The sequence below is a fragment of the Nelumbo lutea genome, chromosome 7 (genome assembly GCF_056320005.1).
Source record: "Nelumbo lutea isolate HS-2025 chromosome 7, American lotus-T2T, whole genome shotgun sequence".
Taxonomy (NCBI): domain Eukaryota; kingdom Viridiplantae; phylum Streptophyta; class Magnoliopsida; order Proteales; family Nelumbonaceae; genus Nelumbo; species Nelumbo lutea.
The window spans coordinates 36,300,428-36,316,396 of NC_142690.1; the positions used below are offsets into that span (position 1 = coordinate 36,300,428).

The window sequence follows — 15,969 nt, forward strand, 5'->3', positions numbered from 1 at the left end:
AAAATAGAAATCCTATTTCTATTAACGATTACATCATATCGAATACCTATACATTCAGTCTAAAAATAAAAATAAAATTATTTTATAGACCAAATGTAACAAAAACTGCAAAATCACAGGTTCCCTGCGCAAATCAAGATTTCGATCTCCTCTAGTACGAATAGCCCATAAATAAAGAAAATCATAAAAAACAATTCTAAATAATAATCAGGTTTATATAAAATTAATTTTAGATTATTCGCCCATTAATTCTGGGAACAAATTTTCCAAAACCCATATCTTCGCAAATTGGGTACACGCCTTCTGCCCATTTGCGCAGGTTCAAATCTGAAACAATTTGATTCAAGATTTGAACCTGGCTCTGATACCACTGACGAGATGAGAGATCCATCGAATGGACGCCCAAAGATTGCGGAATAAGGGGGCAAATTTTAAAAATATTTTTCTCCCTTCAACTGAGAATTGCATTCCCTATTTAGAAAATCATATTTTCAATGATCATTCTTGAACCATAAACTAAACCAGATCTAAACCAAAAGGAGTAGAAAGGATTATACCTGATATGGAGAAATAATATCCCCCAACGAAGGTGTTCACGCCCAAGGAAGGATCCAAAGACTGCTCCCACTGAAGATGGCGCAGTGTAGGATGGAGCAGAATCAGAAGTCTTCTTCTCCAAGAACTTTGTCCTTCGCAAGAATCAACATGATGGCACGTGAGCACAGCTTCCTATCAATTCTTTCTGAAAGAACTGATGTCAAGATCAAATCTTGACTTCTCCCACAACTGGAGATCGAACTGGCAAACAGGGGCGGCAAGAACAAGGAGGTGGAAAGAAAGAATTATGCAGGGATGCTTAATTCTTCCTTCTTTGATTTCAGCACTCAAGAGGATCTGAATGAATTGTCTTCTAAAATCTGCTACCCCCTCCTTCTTTTGTTAACCTAAAAGATCAGCTCCTAATCCAATTAGGAGTTGCTTATCCAAATCATATTTGGATAAGACCGCTCTTTAGGTGATAGGGATAAACCCTTACCTTATCTACATACTAGATTAGCTTTCTCCTAATCTCATTAGGAGGTTTCTATATCTGAATCACATTCAGATCTGGACTCCCTAAGTGGATAGGGTACCCTATCCTATCAGCCAATCCATCTTAGAATTCGCCCCATAATTAACTAATTAAATAGCCCAGTTCGAAATGGGCTTTAGGCCCATTAAGCTTATGTGCTCACTTGACCTTCCTAACTGCTGCCCAGTTGGGCTTCCTTGTATGGCGTGGGACCCAAGCATTGATCTACACATCAGCCACATGGGTTCGGCCCAGCCTTTGTTACAAGGCCTGGCCGAATATACTATTGTGGACAGTGCACCCCTGAAACCCATCAAATGGCCTCTATGGGCCCAAAACTTACCCTAAGTGGTCCCTGGCCAAGCCACCTTGTAACACCCAGGGACTGTGGGTAGATGAAAAATTAGCCCATCATGTATTATTCTCAATGGTTTTACACATAACCTCTCAACCCATAATGATCATACACTACCCGACAAGAGATGACATCTCCCTCGGCTACAAGGAACAGTGTTGCACTCTCTACTTATATGGATCCCGGGAATTAAAACCTTCTTGCAAACATTTTAGAAACCATAATATATATATTCTTTTATATCTCATATAAAATATATTTTGCAAAACAAATCTCAACGATTGAAATCGGTTGCCGGTAGTCTTGGTTTCCATCAGTGAGAGTGCATCCCCGATCATTACCTTTGTCCGACAAAGGGGCCGATCATGTCACTATGATCACCCACTCAGATGAATTCTCAGACTATCCCAACATACCCAGGTTTTGACCCCCGCTAAAGATCTCACTGATTGGTACATCAAAGACAGCCCAATCCGACACTCAATGCAGTATCATAATCGAGTCTAGGGATCGGGTGTAAATTTTTAGTTTTGCCCATCAATCTCCAATGTCTAGGGCAATATTGGAAATCTGGTCCAGTTCATAGATTCAATTAATCCTACACTGTATGTGCCTAGGGTCTCACCCTGGCAGCTGAGACAGGCCACCCAAACCGATTTGGTGGCACCATAGTGTCAACCTTATCAGGATAGGTCTTCCCAGATCGACCCACTAGCTGTGAACATTCTAAACTAACACAAGTCTCATTAAGTGTCTAGTTTAAGGGTATTACACAGAAAAATACCAAGGGAACATGAATCAAATATGCACTTTCATTCATTTACATTAAACTCATAAAGTACATCAATTTTGATTGAAGCTAAGGGCATACAAAACTGTCTAACAGGTTTAGTTTGTCGGATTCAATGGCAACTTTTAATCCCCTCTTACAAACAAGATTTACTGAGACTAAGTTCTTCCTAATGTCAGGAACATGGAGAATATTCAGGAGAGTCAGTGTCTTTCCGGAGGTGAAGTTCAACTCTAGCTGCCTCTTCCAGCAACATTGGCACATGTTTGGTTTCCCATCTGTACCTCCTGGCCATCAGTCACTTCTTCATATGTCTTAAACAAGGACTTGTCCTTGCAAACATGGACTATGGCACCTGAATCAAACCCCCATCTAGATGATGATTCTGCCATGTTGACTTCAGTAATCATGGCCACTAGATTGTCTTCTACCATGTTTGCAGAGTTGGTTCCGCCTTTGCGATGTCGGTAGACTCGGGCATAATGCCCCTTCTTTCCACAAATATAGCAAGATCCTTTCTTATTGTTGCTCTTCTTGAAGTTCCCATCCTTCTTCTTTACTTGTAATGCAGGGTTAGTCTTCTTCGATCCGTTTTCCTCAAAATTGACCTTAGAGTTCAGCATACCGGTCAGGGTCTTATCCCTACTGTCTCTAAACTGAGACTTTTCTTCAATACGAAGGTGTTGCTGAATTTGCTCCAAAGTAAGTTCTTCAGCCTTGTGCAGAAGCTTCTTCCTGTAATCCTTCCATGATGGTGTAAGTTTGGCAATGATTGCTCCCACTTGGAAAGATTCAGGAAGGATGATGTTAAGGGATCAAATTTTGTTGACTATATCACCTGTAGTTCATGAACTTACTCTAGTATGGGTTTATGGTCGTTTATGGTGAAGTCAAAGTATTCTGCAATAAGATACTTGTTCGTACCTGCTTCATTGTGTCTCTTGATCACACCTGATCAAATCGTGACCGTTGATCTCATCAACGATGACCAACGGTCAACAATGCACCAAAACCAAAGCCACCCATCGCGAACAACGTGAAGTGCGAGCAAAGTGCACCTCTAAAGCGCATCATTGCGTCGCACACACGCACGCACATACGTTGCACGGTATCAAATCCCCATACTCTCTTCTACTAATTTTAAGGAGTGTAAATCAGCTCCTATTGAAATACTGAAAACAAAACTTATAAATTTCCAATGTGGGACAAGTTCAAAACTGGATTTTGTAACAAAAAAACTGAATTTTCAATCAAGTGCGCAAGTACAATTTCTTAAAATCCAACACAAATTATATATTTGATTGATTAAGCCAATCTTATTATTTCGTCTTGATTATTATGTTCATCTCCCTATAAACAACTTCAATGGAAATATTATTAGTTTAGGATTCTTTATTTACCCCCTTCGTTTTTTTTTTTTTCTCCAAGACTTTTGAGAGACTATCGGTGACATGCAACAAGGGTAGGTTCAATATCAACATGGGTACAAATACATATAAATATTTTGTAATGATACTTACTAAGGCAATGATTTGTATCCGTGTACTCTATTGGATAGATTTCATATTTTTGTTTCACTTTCAAAGTAGTATGTTGTGTTTTGTATGATCAGACTATCTCTTATTTCATTTCAACAACATTTTGTTTAAGGAGAAGCTTAATCGGTTTCAATTTAATATTGCAATATTAACATTTTCAGCTCAATATCAAAGTTTGGCATTTCCAGTCACTTTACACGTGTGAAAAATACACCATCATTCCAGACACGTTTTGTACGCGCATCATTCGTGCATTCGGAAGATGCGCCGCGTGTTCTCCGAATTGTGTGAGGTGCTGAAGCGTGTGACCGGGCTTAAACCCGTTAGTGATGTCTGTCGTTAGTGGTGTCGCGCATTCGGTTCCTCTCCATTCCTCTCCTCTCGCAGATTCACACTCTCTTCTCCGCCCAGAGGCGACTGCAAAATCATCACCACCGGCGACAAACAATCATCACCGCCGGCGGAAGAAAAACCTTAGGTTGTCTTCTTTGCATCTCTTCTTCTTCCATCAAAACTAGGGTTTAATTCTCACTAATTTTTAGAATTACAAGAACTCCTTCCTCCATCACTACTCTCTTCTGCCCACTGTAAGACGCTTGAACTCGACGGAGAAGGTGATAATGAGATCATAGACGAGGAGGAATGTTATGGTCCTACGCGTAGGATCTCATCACGGGTCAATCCACCAGGAGAGACTCCTGTCTTCCCTTGCCCTTGGCCTTGCGTACAGACCCTATGGGGGCAATTGCGTGGGTGATTTGTCCAAGAGATCACCCAAACTCTCCTAATTGGTGATTTGTCCAATAGATCACCCGAACTCTCCTCACTCTCTTTCCTGACTGTGAAAACTGAATCCTTTATTTCAATTCATAGCTCCTTAAATAGGAGATTACAGAAGGAAATTCCTAATTAAACTCAAACTTCAACTTGAACTCAAACTCCTAATTACCTATTCCTATTGGTAGCACACTCTTACTTAAGATAAGATAAAGATAAGATAAGATAAGGGATGAGGATAAGGTTGGCAGCGAGTTCTCTTGACGTGTCCAGATAAGGGTGGGCCCATCCCTATGAGCTGTCATGTGGGCCCCACTTTGTTGCTGCTGTCGGGTGCGTGCGCGTGCGTGCGGCTCATGGTGTCGCCGTCGCGTAGTGTGTGCGTGCAGTGCCGCTGCCGCGCAGTGCGTGCACGCGGCTCATGGTGAGTGCTACTGTGCACGATGCCGAGCGGTGCATGCTGCACGCTGTCGAGCGGTGTGTGCTGCGCGCTGCCGGCGGTGTGTGTTGCTGTGCACACTGCCAAGCGGTGCGTGCTGTTGTGCACGCTGCCAAGCGGTGCGTGCTGCGCGCTGTCAGGTTGTTGTGCGGCGTTGCTGGGTGGTGTGTGCTGCTGGGCGGCCCGTTGTGCGTGCTACTGCCTATGCCTGCACCGAAATGCACTGCCCAATGGTGTGTCCATTACATCACACCCCTCCCGGACTATGAGCTTGTCCTCAAGCTCAAATTGGGCGTCGAAGACACCCTCAAAGGAATCCTAGATGGCTTTGCCCTCTTGGATTGGGTTCCCATGGAGGGGGTTCATCCTCCTCTTCCTCTTGTTTCACTAGGAGGCAGAAAAGTCTCTTGCACCTGTGCCCCGTTGAGTAGAGTTCATCGCAATTAAAACATTGCCCTCTTGCCTTGTGTTATGCCATCTCCGCCCTAGACAAGTGCTTAATAGTGGGTGTACCGCCGCTACTCCCCACATTGGATGCTGATCTAGAATTGGTGCTCGTCTGTGGCTTCCATTCTGGGCTGGCTATTGGATATGGAGCCATTTCGAGTGGTTCCCTGTTGGCTGCCAGCGAAGACCCTCCTTTCATAGGCTTCGGGTTTGTCGAAGCCACTGTTGGGCATCCCATGCTTAACAGCCCTCGGCTAATCTGTAGTTTGCGCTCGAAGGCCTGGGCCAAATTCATTGTCGTGACCAGGTTAGGCAGGCTCTGCATCTCTACATCAACTCTCAAGGGTTCGGCTAGACCAATTGTGAAAATATCCACCTGCTGGTCTGGGTGTACTGACAAGGCTCTGGCAAGAAGTCTGAAACTGCCGTTGATACTCCGTGACGGTCTCGGTCTGCTTGAGGTTAATGAGCTCCCCCAAAGGGTTGCTCGTTAATGGGGGGCCGAACCGGAGGAGGCAATACGACTTGAACTGGGCCCACCTAAGGCCTGGTTCTTCCTGCTCCACTCGGTAGAACCAAAGTTGTGCTTCATCAATCAAGTGGAATGCTGCCAGGCTGACCTTGTCCTTCTCTTTCATGCGCTGATTGCGGAAGAATTGCTCACAGCGGTACAGCCATCCGAGTGGGTCACCACTGCCGCTGTATGAGGGGAACTTCAGATGACTGTATTTGGGTATGATTTCTATTGTCAGTGTGTCATTCTGTCACTCACTGGAGCACTCTGTCCGATCTGGGTGACGACTATGGTTAGTGGTTGCTCCTTCAGGGCTCCCTTCCCTGGTGAAAAAGTATAACTCTAGTAGACACCGAAGTTCCCTGATGTCCCCTTTAACTTTTCTTACCTCCGTGTGATTTTCCACGAGACGGTGTTCCAGCTCGTGAACCTTGGACGATAGCTGCTCCATGTCGCCCATGACGCTTGGTTTTGATACCAAAATGTTATGGTCCCGCGTGTAGGATCTCGTCACGAGTCGATCCACCGGGAGACACTCCTGTCTTCCCTTGCCCTTGGCCTTGCGTACAAACCCTATGGTGGCAATCGCGTGGGTGATTTGTCCAAGAGATCACCCGAACTCTCCTAATGGGTGATTTATCTAATAGATCACCCGAACTCTCATCACTCTCCTTCCTGATTGCGAAAACTGAATCCTTTATTTCAATTTGTAATTCCTTAAATAAGAGATTACAGAAGGAAATTCGTAATTAAACTCAAACTCTAACTTGAACTCAAACTTCTAATTACCTACTCCTATTGGTAACGCACTCTTACTTAAGATAAGATAAAGATAAGATAAGATAAGGGATGAGGATAAGGCTGGCGGCGAGTTCTCTTAACGTGTCCAGATAAGGGTTAGCCCACCCCTATGAACTGTCATGTGGGCCCCTGCGTGCTACTTGGCAGCCCACTGTGCGTGCTACTGCCTATGCCTGCCAAGTGTGCTGCCCGGTGGTATGTCCATAACAATGAGAATGGCAAGCTTTTCTTCATCAATCTCTTCTCTAGGCCCATCATTTCCAGCAACGCACCGCCATCTCCCACCTGAAACAGAAACGCTCCATGCCCGCCGCCATCTCTTCCAGACTCGGTTACCCAATTAAAAACATCCCAATAGAATTCCACTTCCGACCAGCCAACTACAATGCGCTCATTCCCTCTGAATTTCCAGGCCAATCTCTTTACAACCAGGCTTATCTTACCATCCACTTTCACTCTCAACAGTCCACCAGCGCATTCGATCCCGATTTCATGTTTCGACTCTGAAAACTGAGTTGTAGTAGTGTAACTCCGATGCCCAAACACGTGCTCACGACGGGACAGCAATGCAGGCTCCGCTGATGGACACACCCGAACAGCTCCAGTGCGGTGCAGTGCATCGTCTCGGAGGTCGCCCAGGAAGAATTCAATACGAGAGTTACAGGCAACGGCAATGTAAAACCCTGAATCGGGCTCAGCCGAATTCTGGGAGTACACAGCACGAGTGAAGTCCTAGTAAAGCTTGACCCCGTGGCAGTGGTGGCAATAGCGGTTGAGGGAGATGAATTTTGAACCAGGTCGATTTCGGAAGAATGAGAAGATTGAATGGAATTCGTGTCCTCCCTTCTGATTCATGGAAGAAGAGATCATACAAATAATTTTAAAAATTGCTGAGGATTAAACCCTAGTTGTGATGGAAGAAGAAGAGATGCAAAGAAGACAACCTGAGGTTCTTCCGCCGCCGATGATAGTTGTTTGTCGCCGGCAGTGTTGGTTCGCAGTCGCCATCCAAAACCATTAGGGTTAGTTTTCATGGAAGCAGAAGAGGTTCAGGAAAGATGAGATGCAAACATCACAATACCTGAGTTGATCCGCCGCCGGTGATGATTGTTTGTCGCCAGCGGGGATGATTTTGCAGTCGCCGCCAGGCAGAGAGGAGACAGCGTGAATCTGCGACAAGAGAGGAGACGAATGCGCGATACCACTAACGGTAGACACCACTAACGGGGTTTAAGCCCATTCGCACACTTCAGCACTTCACACGATTCGGAGATACGCGGCGCGTCCTCGAAATGCACGAACGGTGTACGGACAAAACGTACTTGGACTGAAAACGAACTCGAAATTGAAAATAAAGAGGACCCCACCAATAGCCACGCCACATAAATCCAAACATAAAATAGTAAATCACTTATAAAAATTAATGTTGATTTATAAAAAATAATTATTATTAATTGAATATGAATAAATATTTTTAATAAATTTAGTTTTTTTAATAATTTGTAGTAATTTTAATAATTTTTATTCTTTTTTATTATTTTTATATGAAATTTTGATTAACTTTGAATAAATAAAAATAATTGTAAAAGTTAATATTTTTATTAATTCTACTAATAATTAATAATTATATAGGAATAACAACGAGGTGGATTCAGGGCAAGGCACCTCATCCCTTTCCCTGCCCCATAGTCAAGACACTCTACCCCATCCCTACCCCGTCTCCAGTGTCACGTAGGTTCAGGGCAAGGTAAATATTCCTCAATATCATGCAAGTTCAAGGGCAAGGCACACCGTTCCTCAATGTCGAGCGAATTCAGGGGCAAGGCACCCCACTCCTCATCAAGGATGGAGAATCCTCAAATTTCCCTATCCTGTCCCTAGTATTAGGTGGGTTGAAGTAGAGGTGTAAATTGGGTCATGCTAGGTCGGCATGACACGAATCGCATGTGCCCCACACAAAGTGCGAATCGTGTCATGCTGGCCCACGAGGCATCTCAGGCCATGCCTTCCTCCTCTAGGATAATTTGGGGGTCAGTTCGGCATGGCCCACGGCCCGAGCCTACACGGGCCCGTGCCGTGCCGTGGGTCGGGTTGGTCCATGCGTCGGGCCTTGGGTCAGCCATGCTGCACACCAAGCCAAGCTCAAGGCAAGGCATCCACTCCTCGTCCAAGGTTTTTAAAATTGGACCGAATAGGGAGCCATTCTAGGGTCAAACGGTCTGGTTGTTCGATCCGAACGAATGACACGCTCTAACAAAATAAATAGTTTTTTGACAAAAAGCGGTTTTGAGGTGAAATGATGTCCGGTTTCCAATTTTTACGGTCTAACCATTTGGTTTGATCCAATTTTGAAAACACTATCCCTGTCAACCCAATATTCAATTTGATGATAGAAATTATCAAAATGATATATTGAGTATCAACCACATGGTAATTTCTAAAAGTACACTAAATTGTCTTTAATATTCAAAAATGTAATTTTATGAAAATTTTAGAAATTTTATTGTACTTCTGTAATTTTGAAAATTTATTCAAATTTATTTAAATTTTTATTAAATAATTTATTTTCTTTTTAAATGGTTTACTTATAGAATTATACTAATTTATCTTATAATTTCTAATATAAACTAACAAATAATTTCCTTTTTTCAATATTATACTAATTTATCTTAATAATTTGTGTAATTATTTGTTTAAATTATAGTTTTCTATTTCCCATAGTCATTTATCTTTAATAATTTTCAATAATTTGTAGTGAAAATTACATAATTTTTCAATGGTTTTCCAAAATCTATCAAATGTAACAAATTTTCTTAAAATTCCCAAAATATTCTAATAATTTTCAATAATTATTTAATGCATTTTAAATAAATCAAATACTTTATATCTTTTAATTTTAAAAATGTTATTTTACGAAAATGTAGTTTTATGAAAACTTTTGAAAATTTTATTACATTTGTGTAATTATGGGAATTTATTGAATTTTTTTAAATTGTTATTAAATATATATTTTTATTTGGTAGTTTACTAACAAAATTACACCAATTTATCTTTTATTTTTCAATATAAATTAATTAGTAATTTCATTTTCTAACATTAAAATATGTTGTTATCCCATTTGTATTTGTTACTAATTATAATAATAACAATAACTAAAATTTTATAATTTTTGATAATTTTTAAATATAATTCTCAATTTTATAGAAATTAGTTATAGAGTTTCAATTTTTATAAAATGTTGTTAACGAGTTAATAACAATATTTATTATTTTTTTGTAATTTACTAATCGTACTAATAAGAATATTTAATTTTTGGTAATTTACTAACTGTATTTATTAACTTTTGGTAATAACGCTATTGAATACTCATTGAATATGGGTGGGATTAAATATTAACCATATTTAACTATTTATTAATTAATAATATTTTAAATGAGGGAATTAAGGGGATGCACTTTAGGAATTGATTAGGGAGTGGGGCAACATGATATTTTCCTATTGGTTTAAATGAGATACCTTAGGAGAGAGATTATAGGAATATTTTTAGGTAGTTAGGTGACATGGCTTAATGGGAGTGATGAAAAGGGGAGAGGAGAGAAAGTCAAAGTGGGGATAATTGAGCAAGGAAAGGCATGGTGACGGGGACCCATGCGATGCACGGGCTTTATTAAGCAAAAGTGAAACAATAAAAATACATAAGAGTATATAATTGTTTCATATTTTAACTTTTTAATAAACAATTCGATCAAACTCAACCCGAGTTGGCTGGTTTTCTAGTATTGCATATCGGTTTGGGTTTAATAAATATACATTAATATTTTATATTTTATATTCAATTTTTTAATATGAGAAAATAGAAAAAATCCCATATTTCTTAGTCTAAAATATTTTATATCATAGATTTAGTTTTTTTAATTTAATTTTTAATAATATCATTGTAATTTATGAAAATTAAAGCTATTAGTTTAAATCTTTTGAACAAACAAACTAAACCAAAAATAGATCCAAATCGATACAACCCGAGTTGGTAGGTTTTCACTAATGGTCAATCGGTTTCGAGTGACAAACTGCAGACTTGAACAAATCAATTTGGTTGGTGAAATAGCCTGCAACTGAACTGAACCAATCATTGAACACTCCTAATCTCAACTAAATCTATAGTCTAATCTCTAATAAATAACAATAGTTTAATCCCCAATAATTATTGAAAATTTATAGCAAACGTATACAATCATTGAAAATAAGTTTATAATGAAAATATAATAGATATATAATAAAAATACAATAATTATAAAATAATTAGTGTAATCTCAAGTAATAGTTTAATCTCTAATAAGTATTAATCTATAAATTATAAGAAATATATAATTAATAAAAATAAATTTATAACAAAAATACAATAAATACGATAAATTAAATTTCAAAAGTTAAATAATAGTTGTTTAATCTCCAATAATTATTGATAATTTTTTATTAAATAACAAAATAAAAATAGATTTATAAATAATTATTGAAAGCATATTTATAAAAAACAATAAATAATTATTGAAAATAAAATAAATATTACTTATAGTGTATATAAATATATAATGAATATACACTATTATTATAAAATTATTACTAATAAACATAATTTTGTTGATAGTTATTTTCTATAATTATTAATTGATATAAGTGAAATAAGTTATTTACAATATTATTTAGTTATTGAGATAATATTTTTATTTAAATTCTTAAAATATTAATTATTTATTGAATTTAATAATCCATAAAATTATAATTTTACTATTATTACATAATTCATTATTAATTTTATACAATATTAAATTATTATTAATATGAATATTATGAATTCTTTTATAATTATTTTCTACTTTTGATCATTTTTTAAATTTATTACTTAATTTCGTTAGCTTAACTATTTAAAATTTGTAATGTTAAATATTTTGTTATTTAAATATTTAAATAATATGTAAAATATTTAAAATTTTTCATTATTTGAATTTTATTTATTTTAATGTTATTTCATAATATTAAATATTTTGTTATATTATTTAGCTATTTTTAATGTTTGTTACTTAAGATTTGTAGTTATTGAAATATTTAAATAATGTTTTAATTTTTAATGTTAATTTTTTATTATTTGAATAACATTTAAATTGAATAATTCACAAAATTATAAATTATATTGTTAATACATAATATCATGATGAATTTTGTAAAAATATTGAATTATTAATAATATGAATATTATTAAATCTACTAATTTTTTGTGTTTTGAATAAATATTTTAAATTTAGTATATAATTTCGTTATAGCATTTAAATAATTCTAAATTTTTTAATTGAAATTTTCTTTAGATAAATAGAAATAAAAAGTGGGGGAGAAGATAAATAGGAATTAGAGATAGTTTAGGGATAACCTCTCTACTAAATTAGAGATAATTTAAGAGATAAATAGGAGTTAGAGATAATTTAAGAGATAAATAGGAATTAGAGACAATTTAGGAGGAAGTGGGGGAAAGTGGTGCCACTTGGCTAAGCATTAGAAATGCAAATCACTCTTTCTTTATGGTTATTAGAAATAGTTAAGCATGTGTGATTTCCTTATTGGTTTAATGGGTAATTATGTGAAATTAAAAAAATAAAAAAGATTCAAAAACACAAAAAATTAGGAAGGGCATTTGAATCAAGGAGAGGTATGGTGACATAGACAGACCTATAAAATGTGAGGCTATGATATCACTCACCCCGTGGATGTTCCAAGAGAGCATTGACGTAATTAATGGAAAGCTAGAAGAAATTAGTCTTTAAAAGAGTTTAAAGACATCTTTGCATGGTCGTAGGATGAGATGCCTAACCTTGAACTCGACTTAGTGGCTTACTCACTATACATAAACCCTATTGCACACTCGGTCAAACAACCCCTGTGAGTCCTCCGTTCAGATGTATAACTCAAAATAAAATAGGAAATAGAGAAATTACTCAAAATAGGATTCAACAAGCCCATTTCACATCTGCCGTGGCTTGTCAAATGTAGTACAACTTTCCCTACGCCTTATACGTGATAAGATTATAGCAATTAACATTTTTATAGGTGATGCATTGATTTTCACCACCTTAATAAAGCTTGTCCAAAGGATGAAGTCCCTCTACCAAACATAGAACTCTTGCTATATTCCACTACAATCCATGAAATGTTTTCCTTCCTAGATGCCTGCAGTAATGCCCTTTAGGTCGAAGAACACAAGAACCACATATCAAATAGCAATGACGTGTATCTTCCATGACATGCTACACAAGGACATTAGGTGCTATACAGATAACGAAATCATTAGAATAAAGAAATGAAAGGACCACGTGGCAATATTGAGAAGCAGATGCAAAGAGTACAACCTTGGGATAAACCCCATGAAATGTGCCTTCGAAATAAGATATGAAAGTTCTTAGGGTGTATAGTTAACAACAGAGGGATTCACCCTAATGAGTGCAAGGTGAAAGCTATACTAAATATGCCACCTTTAATTTCAAAGAGCCATCTAAAAACTTTCTTCAACAAAACCTCCTATCTTAGAAAAGTCATCCCTGGCCTAACACTAGCAACAAAACTTCTAATGGACTTCACAAAATAGAATGTAGTTTGTGTGGAGAGAAGAACATGAGAAAGCCTTTCTGAGAATCAAATTTGTACTTGTTACAAACTCTGAAGACACTTCTTCATGTTCTTCTCTCAAAGGTTTGTGAACATCAACACTTATTTAAAACGTTTAAGCCAGATTCACATCAATTGGATTTGATTTAATTTGAAATTTTTGCTTCATATTAAATGAATTTAAAGGCTGCACTTGTGCGAAGTGCAAATCTTGATTAAGTGCAAAATTTATATCTGGTTCATTTTTGTTTTTGTTTATTTGTAGTTATAATTTGCATTAATACCTGATACAAAATTTGTACTTTTTGTCTCTTTTGCACTCACTAGTAGTGCAAATTTCGCATCCCAACAACTGATGCAGTATTTTGAACTACCTTCCTCCTACCTTAATTCTTTATCATATAAAGTGAAGACCACAACATCTTGCATCCTACCTCACTCCTGAATATACCCACCTCCTACCACTGGTGGAGGTAACTTCATTTTGCTTCACACAAACAAACAAGTCAAAGAAGCAAAAGTAAACCAGAATTTACATTCAGTCCTCTTGTAATCCCAGGAATTTGTACTAGTGCAAATGAAATTTGTACTGGAACCAAACGCAGTCTAAAATATGTTGCCAATCACCATTCCATACCACTATATGGGTCTTTTGTAGTCCCAAACCACAATGCCCAACCTTTCAGAAAAATAATGCAGGCAGTTCCAGAGGGCCAGGGAATAAGCCCTAGTCTCTACGTAGGAACCAAGCAGATAAAATAATGCAGGAAATGTGAAAAGATGCAGACTATGTAATTGTTAAGGAATCTAGTATCAGAATTTACAAATGAAAAAACAAAATGGAAAAAATAAGACTAAACAATCGTCATTGATAAAGGGTTTAATATACACATCTAATATAGAAATAGAGTCAGTTCAGGCAAGAGATAAATTGGATATGAATTTCATTAAAGTTGGAAGAAATTTTCTTTATCTGTAGTGCATAAATTTCTAATATACAAGCAGCCTCAAATTAATTGTGATTGGTTAATGGTATTGGAACAAAAACCCTATGTATCATAGAGGGCACAGCAGAAATGCGTGCCATACTCTTGCCCTAATGATCTCTAAAGAGCCTGAAAAGAATAGACCTAAAAAGAATGGGGAAGGTAGGAACTAGAAAAAGAAAAAGAAAAAACAACGTTACCTCAGACAAAAAGAATGATGGCTTATTTTCTACTTTTCCTCCTCATTTATCTACAATTTTCTGAATCTCCCTGTTCAAAGTTGTGAATGCCACTCTCCATTCAGTGCTCCATGATCCACTGCATAATATCCTGTGCATCATTTTTAGTTCATCTGTATTTGCTTTCTTGAACAATCCTCCTATCACAGACTGAACTTCATTAACTGAATGGACTCCAGTATTTGATTTGTCCAGGTCCAATTTTATTAAATCAAAGCCAAAAATCCGAGTCTTTGATTCCTCTGTAGATAAACTTGCACCAACAGGATACCTCTTCTCACCATCAAGTTCCTTGCCCAAAACCCCACATTGCACTAAAGGGACTTTATTCAAATCTTCCCCTTTGAGATTAAGCTTATGCTCCCAGTACTCCAAGCACTGATGATAGGGATCAAGTGCTTCAATGGCCTGTGAATACCCTAGTTAGCAACCAAACCTATAATGGCAACAAGCTTGTGGATACATGTAAATATAATAACATTCATGGATCATATATTTGTGCCAAATATTAGTTCTGACTGAAGGGGTTCCAGTTACTTTGCAACTCAAAACCCCATGGTGCCAAGTATCAAAACAATAGACCTACCTATCAGACAAAAAAAATCTCTTTTTTCTCTTCTGTTTGGGGAGGGGGGGTAGAGGGAGGATGGGATTGGATGCACTTATTCATTCAAATAGCAAGGTTTTATGAAGTCAAACACCCAAAAGGAGGGTACATGGCTAATTAAAAGTATTACCTACTATATGAGCAATCTAGATTGGCCCCTTGCGTATTTTTATTTCTGTTTTATATGTTGACGAACCCAACCAAGCATTAGCCCCAATACATATCAGATACATATGGCAGTATATCTTACTTTTCCCGAGCATGGGTGGCCATTGAAGTTTCAATTTTACTTTAGAAAAAAGGTTTCCTTCTTGGGGATGGGGGAGACAAGGAGGTTTCATGGCAAACATGCATACTCTTTTCAGTTAACACATGGAAGATCCTGGGTCATCCAGCATGATATAACATCAACTGTTTCAGATACAAGGATTGGGACCATAAAGTGATTGACCCCACATAATATTATCTCTAGATCTCCTACACTTCCAGCTAGCCTGTGACATCACGTGTATTCTCACATGTATGGGTATTTTGACATGTACAGAGAAAACTTGTCATAGACTGAATGGAAGTGCAATATAAAGAAGATAGAAGTGTGAAGATCTGGGGGCCATGATAATTGCCTAAGCCAAAAATATCAAGTCAGACGAGTACACCAAGATAATCACACTCATCTGATCATGCTAACTCTTTGGCCTAGACAATCATTTTTTTACATGGGTGCATCATATGTTTGGTTCCTACTCTATATTT

General features: G+C 37.5%; 1 protein-coding gene and 1 long non-coding RNA gene across 2 annotated transcripts in view; both read right to left on the minus strand.

Moving 5' to 3' along the window:
* Positions 1–6,628: 6,628 nt before the first annotated feature.
* Positions 6,629–7,937, minus strand: LOC148846099 (uncharacterized). The gene is made up of 2 exons (XR_016101937.1): positions 7,678–7,937; positions 6,629–7,579 (listed from the first exon to the last, which is right to left on the minus strand). It is a non-coding gene; the product is annotated as an uncharacterized LOC148846099 (long non-coding RNA).
* Positions 7,938–14,298: 6,361 nt separating this feature from the next.
* The window catches only part of LOC148846100 (lysine-specific demethylase JMJ18-like), a 47,332-nt gene continuing 45,661 nt past the window's right edge, over positions 14,299–15,969 (minus strand). Inside the window, 1 exon segment of the mRNA XM_088955784.1 lies at positions 14,299–15,017. Within this exon segment, the coding sequence (XP_088811910.1) occupies positions 14,613–15,017 (405 nt within the window). The 3' untranslated portion in view covers positions 14,299–14,612.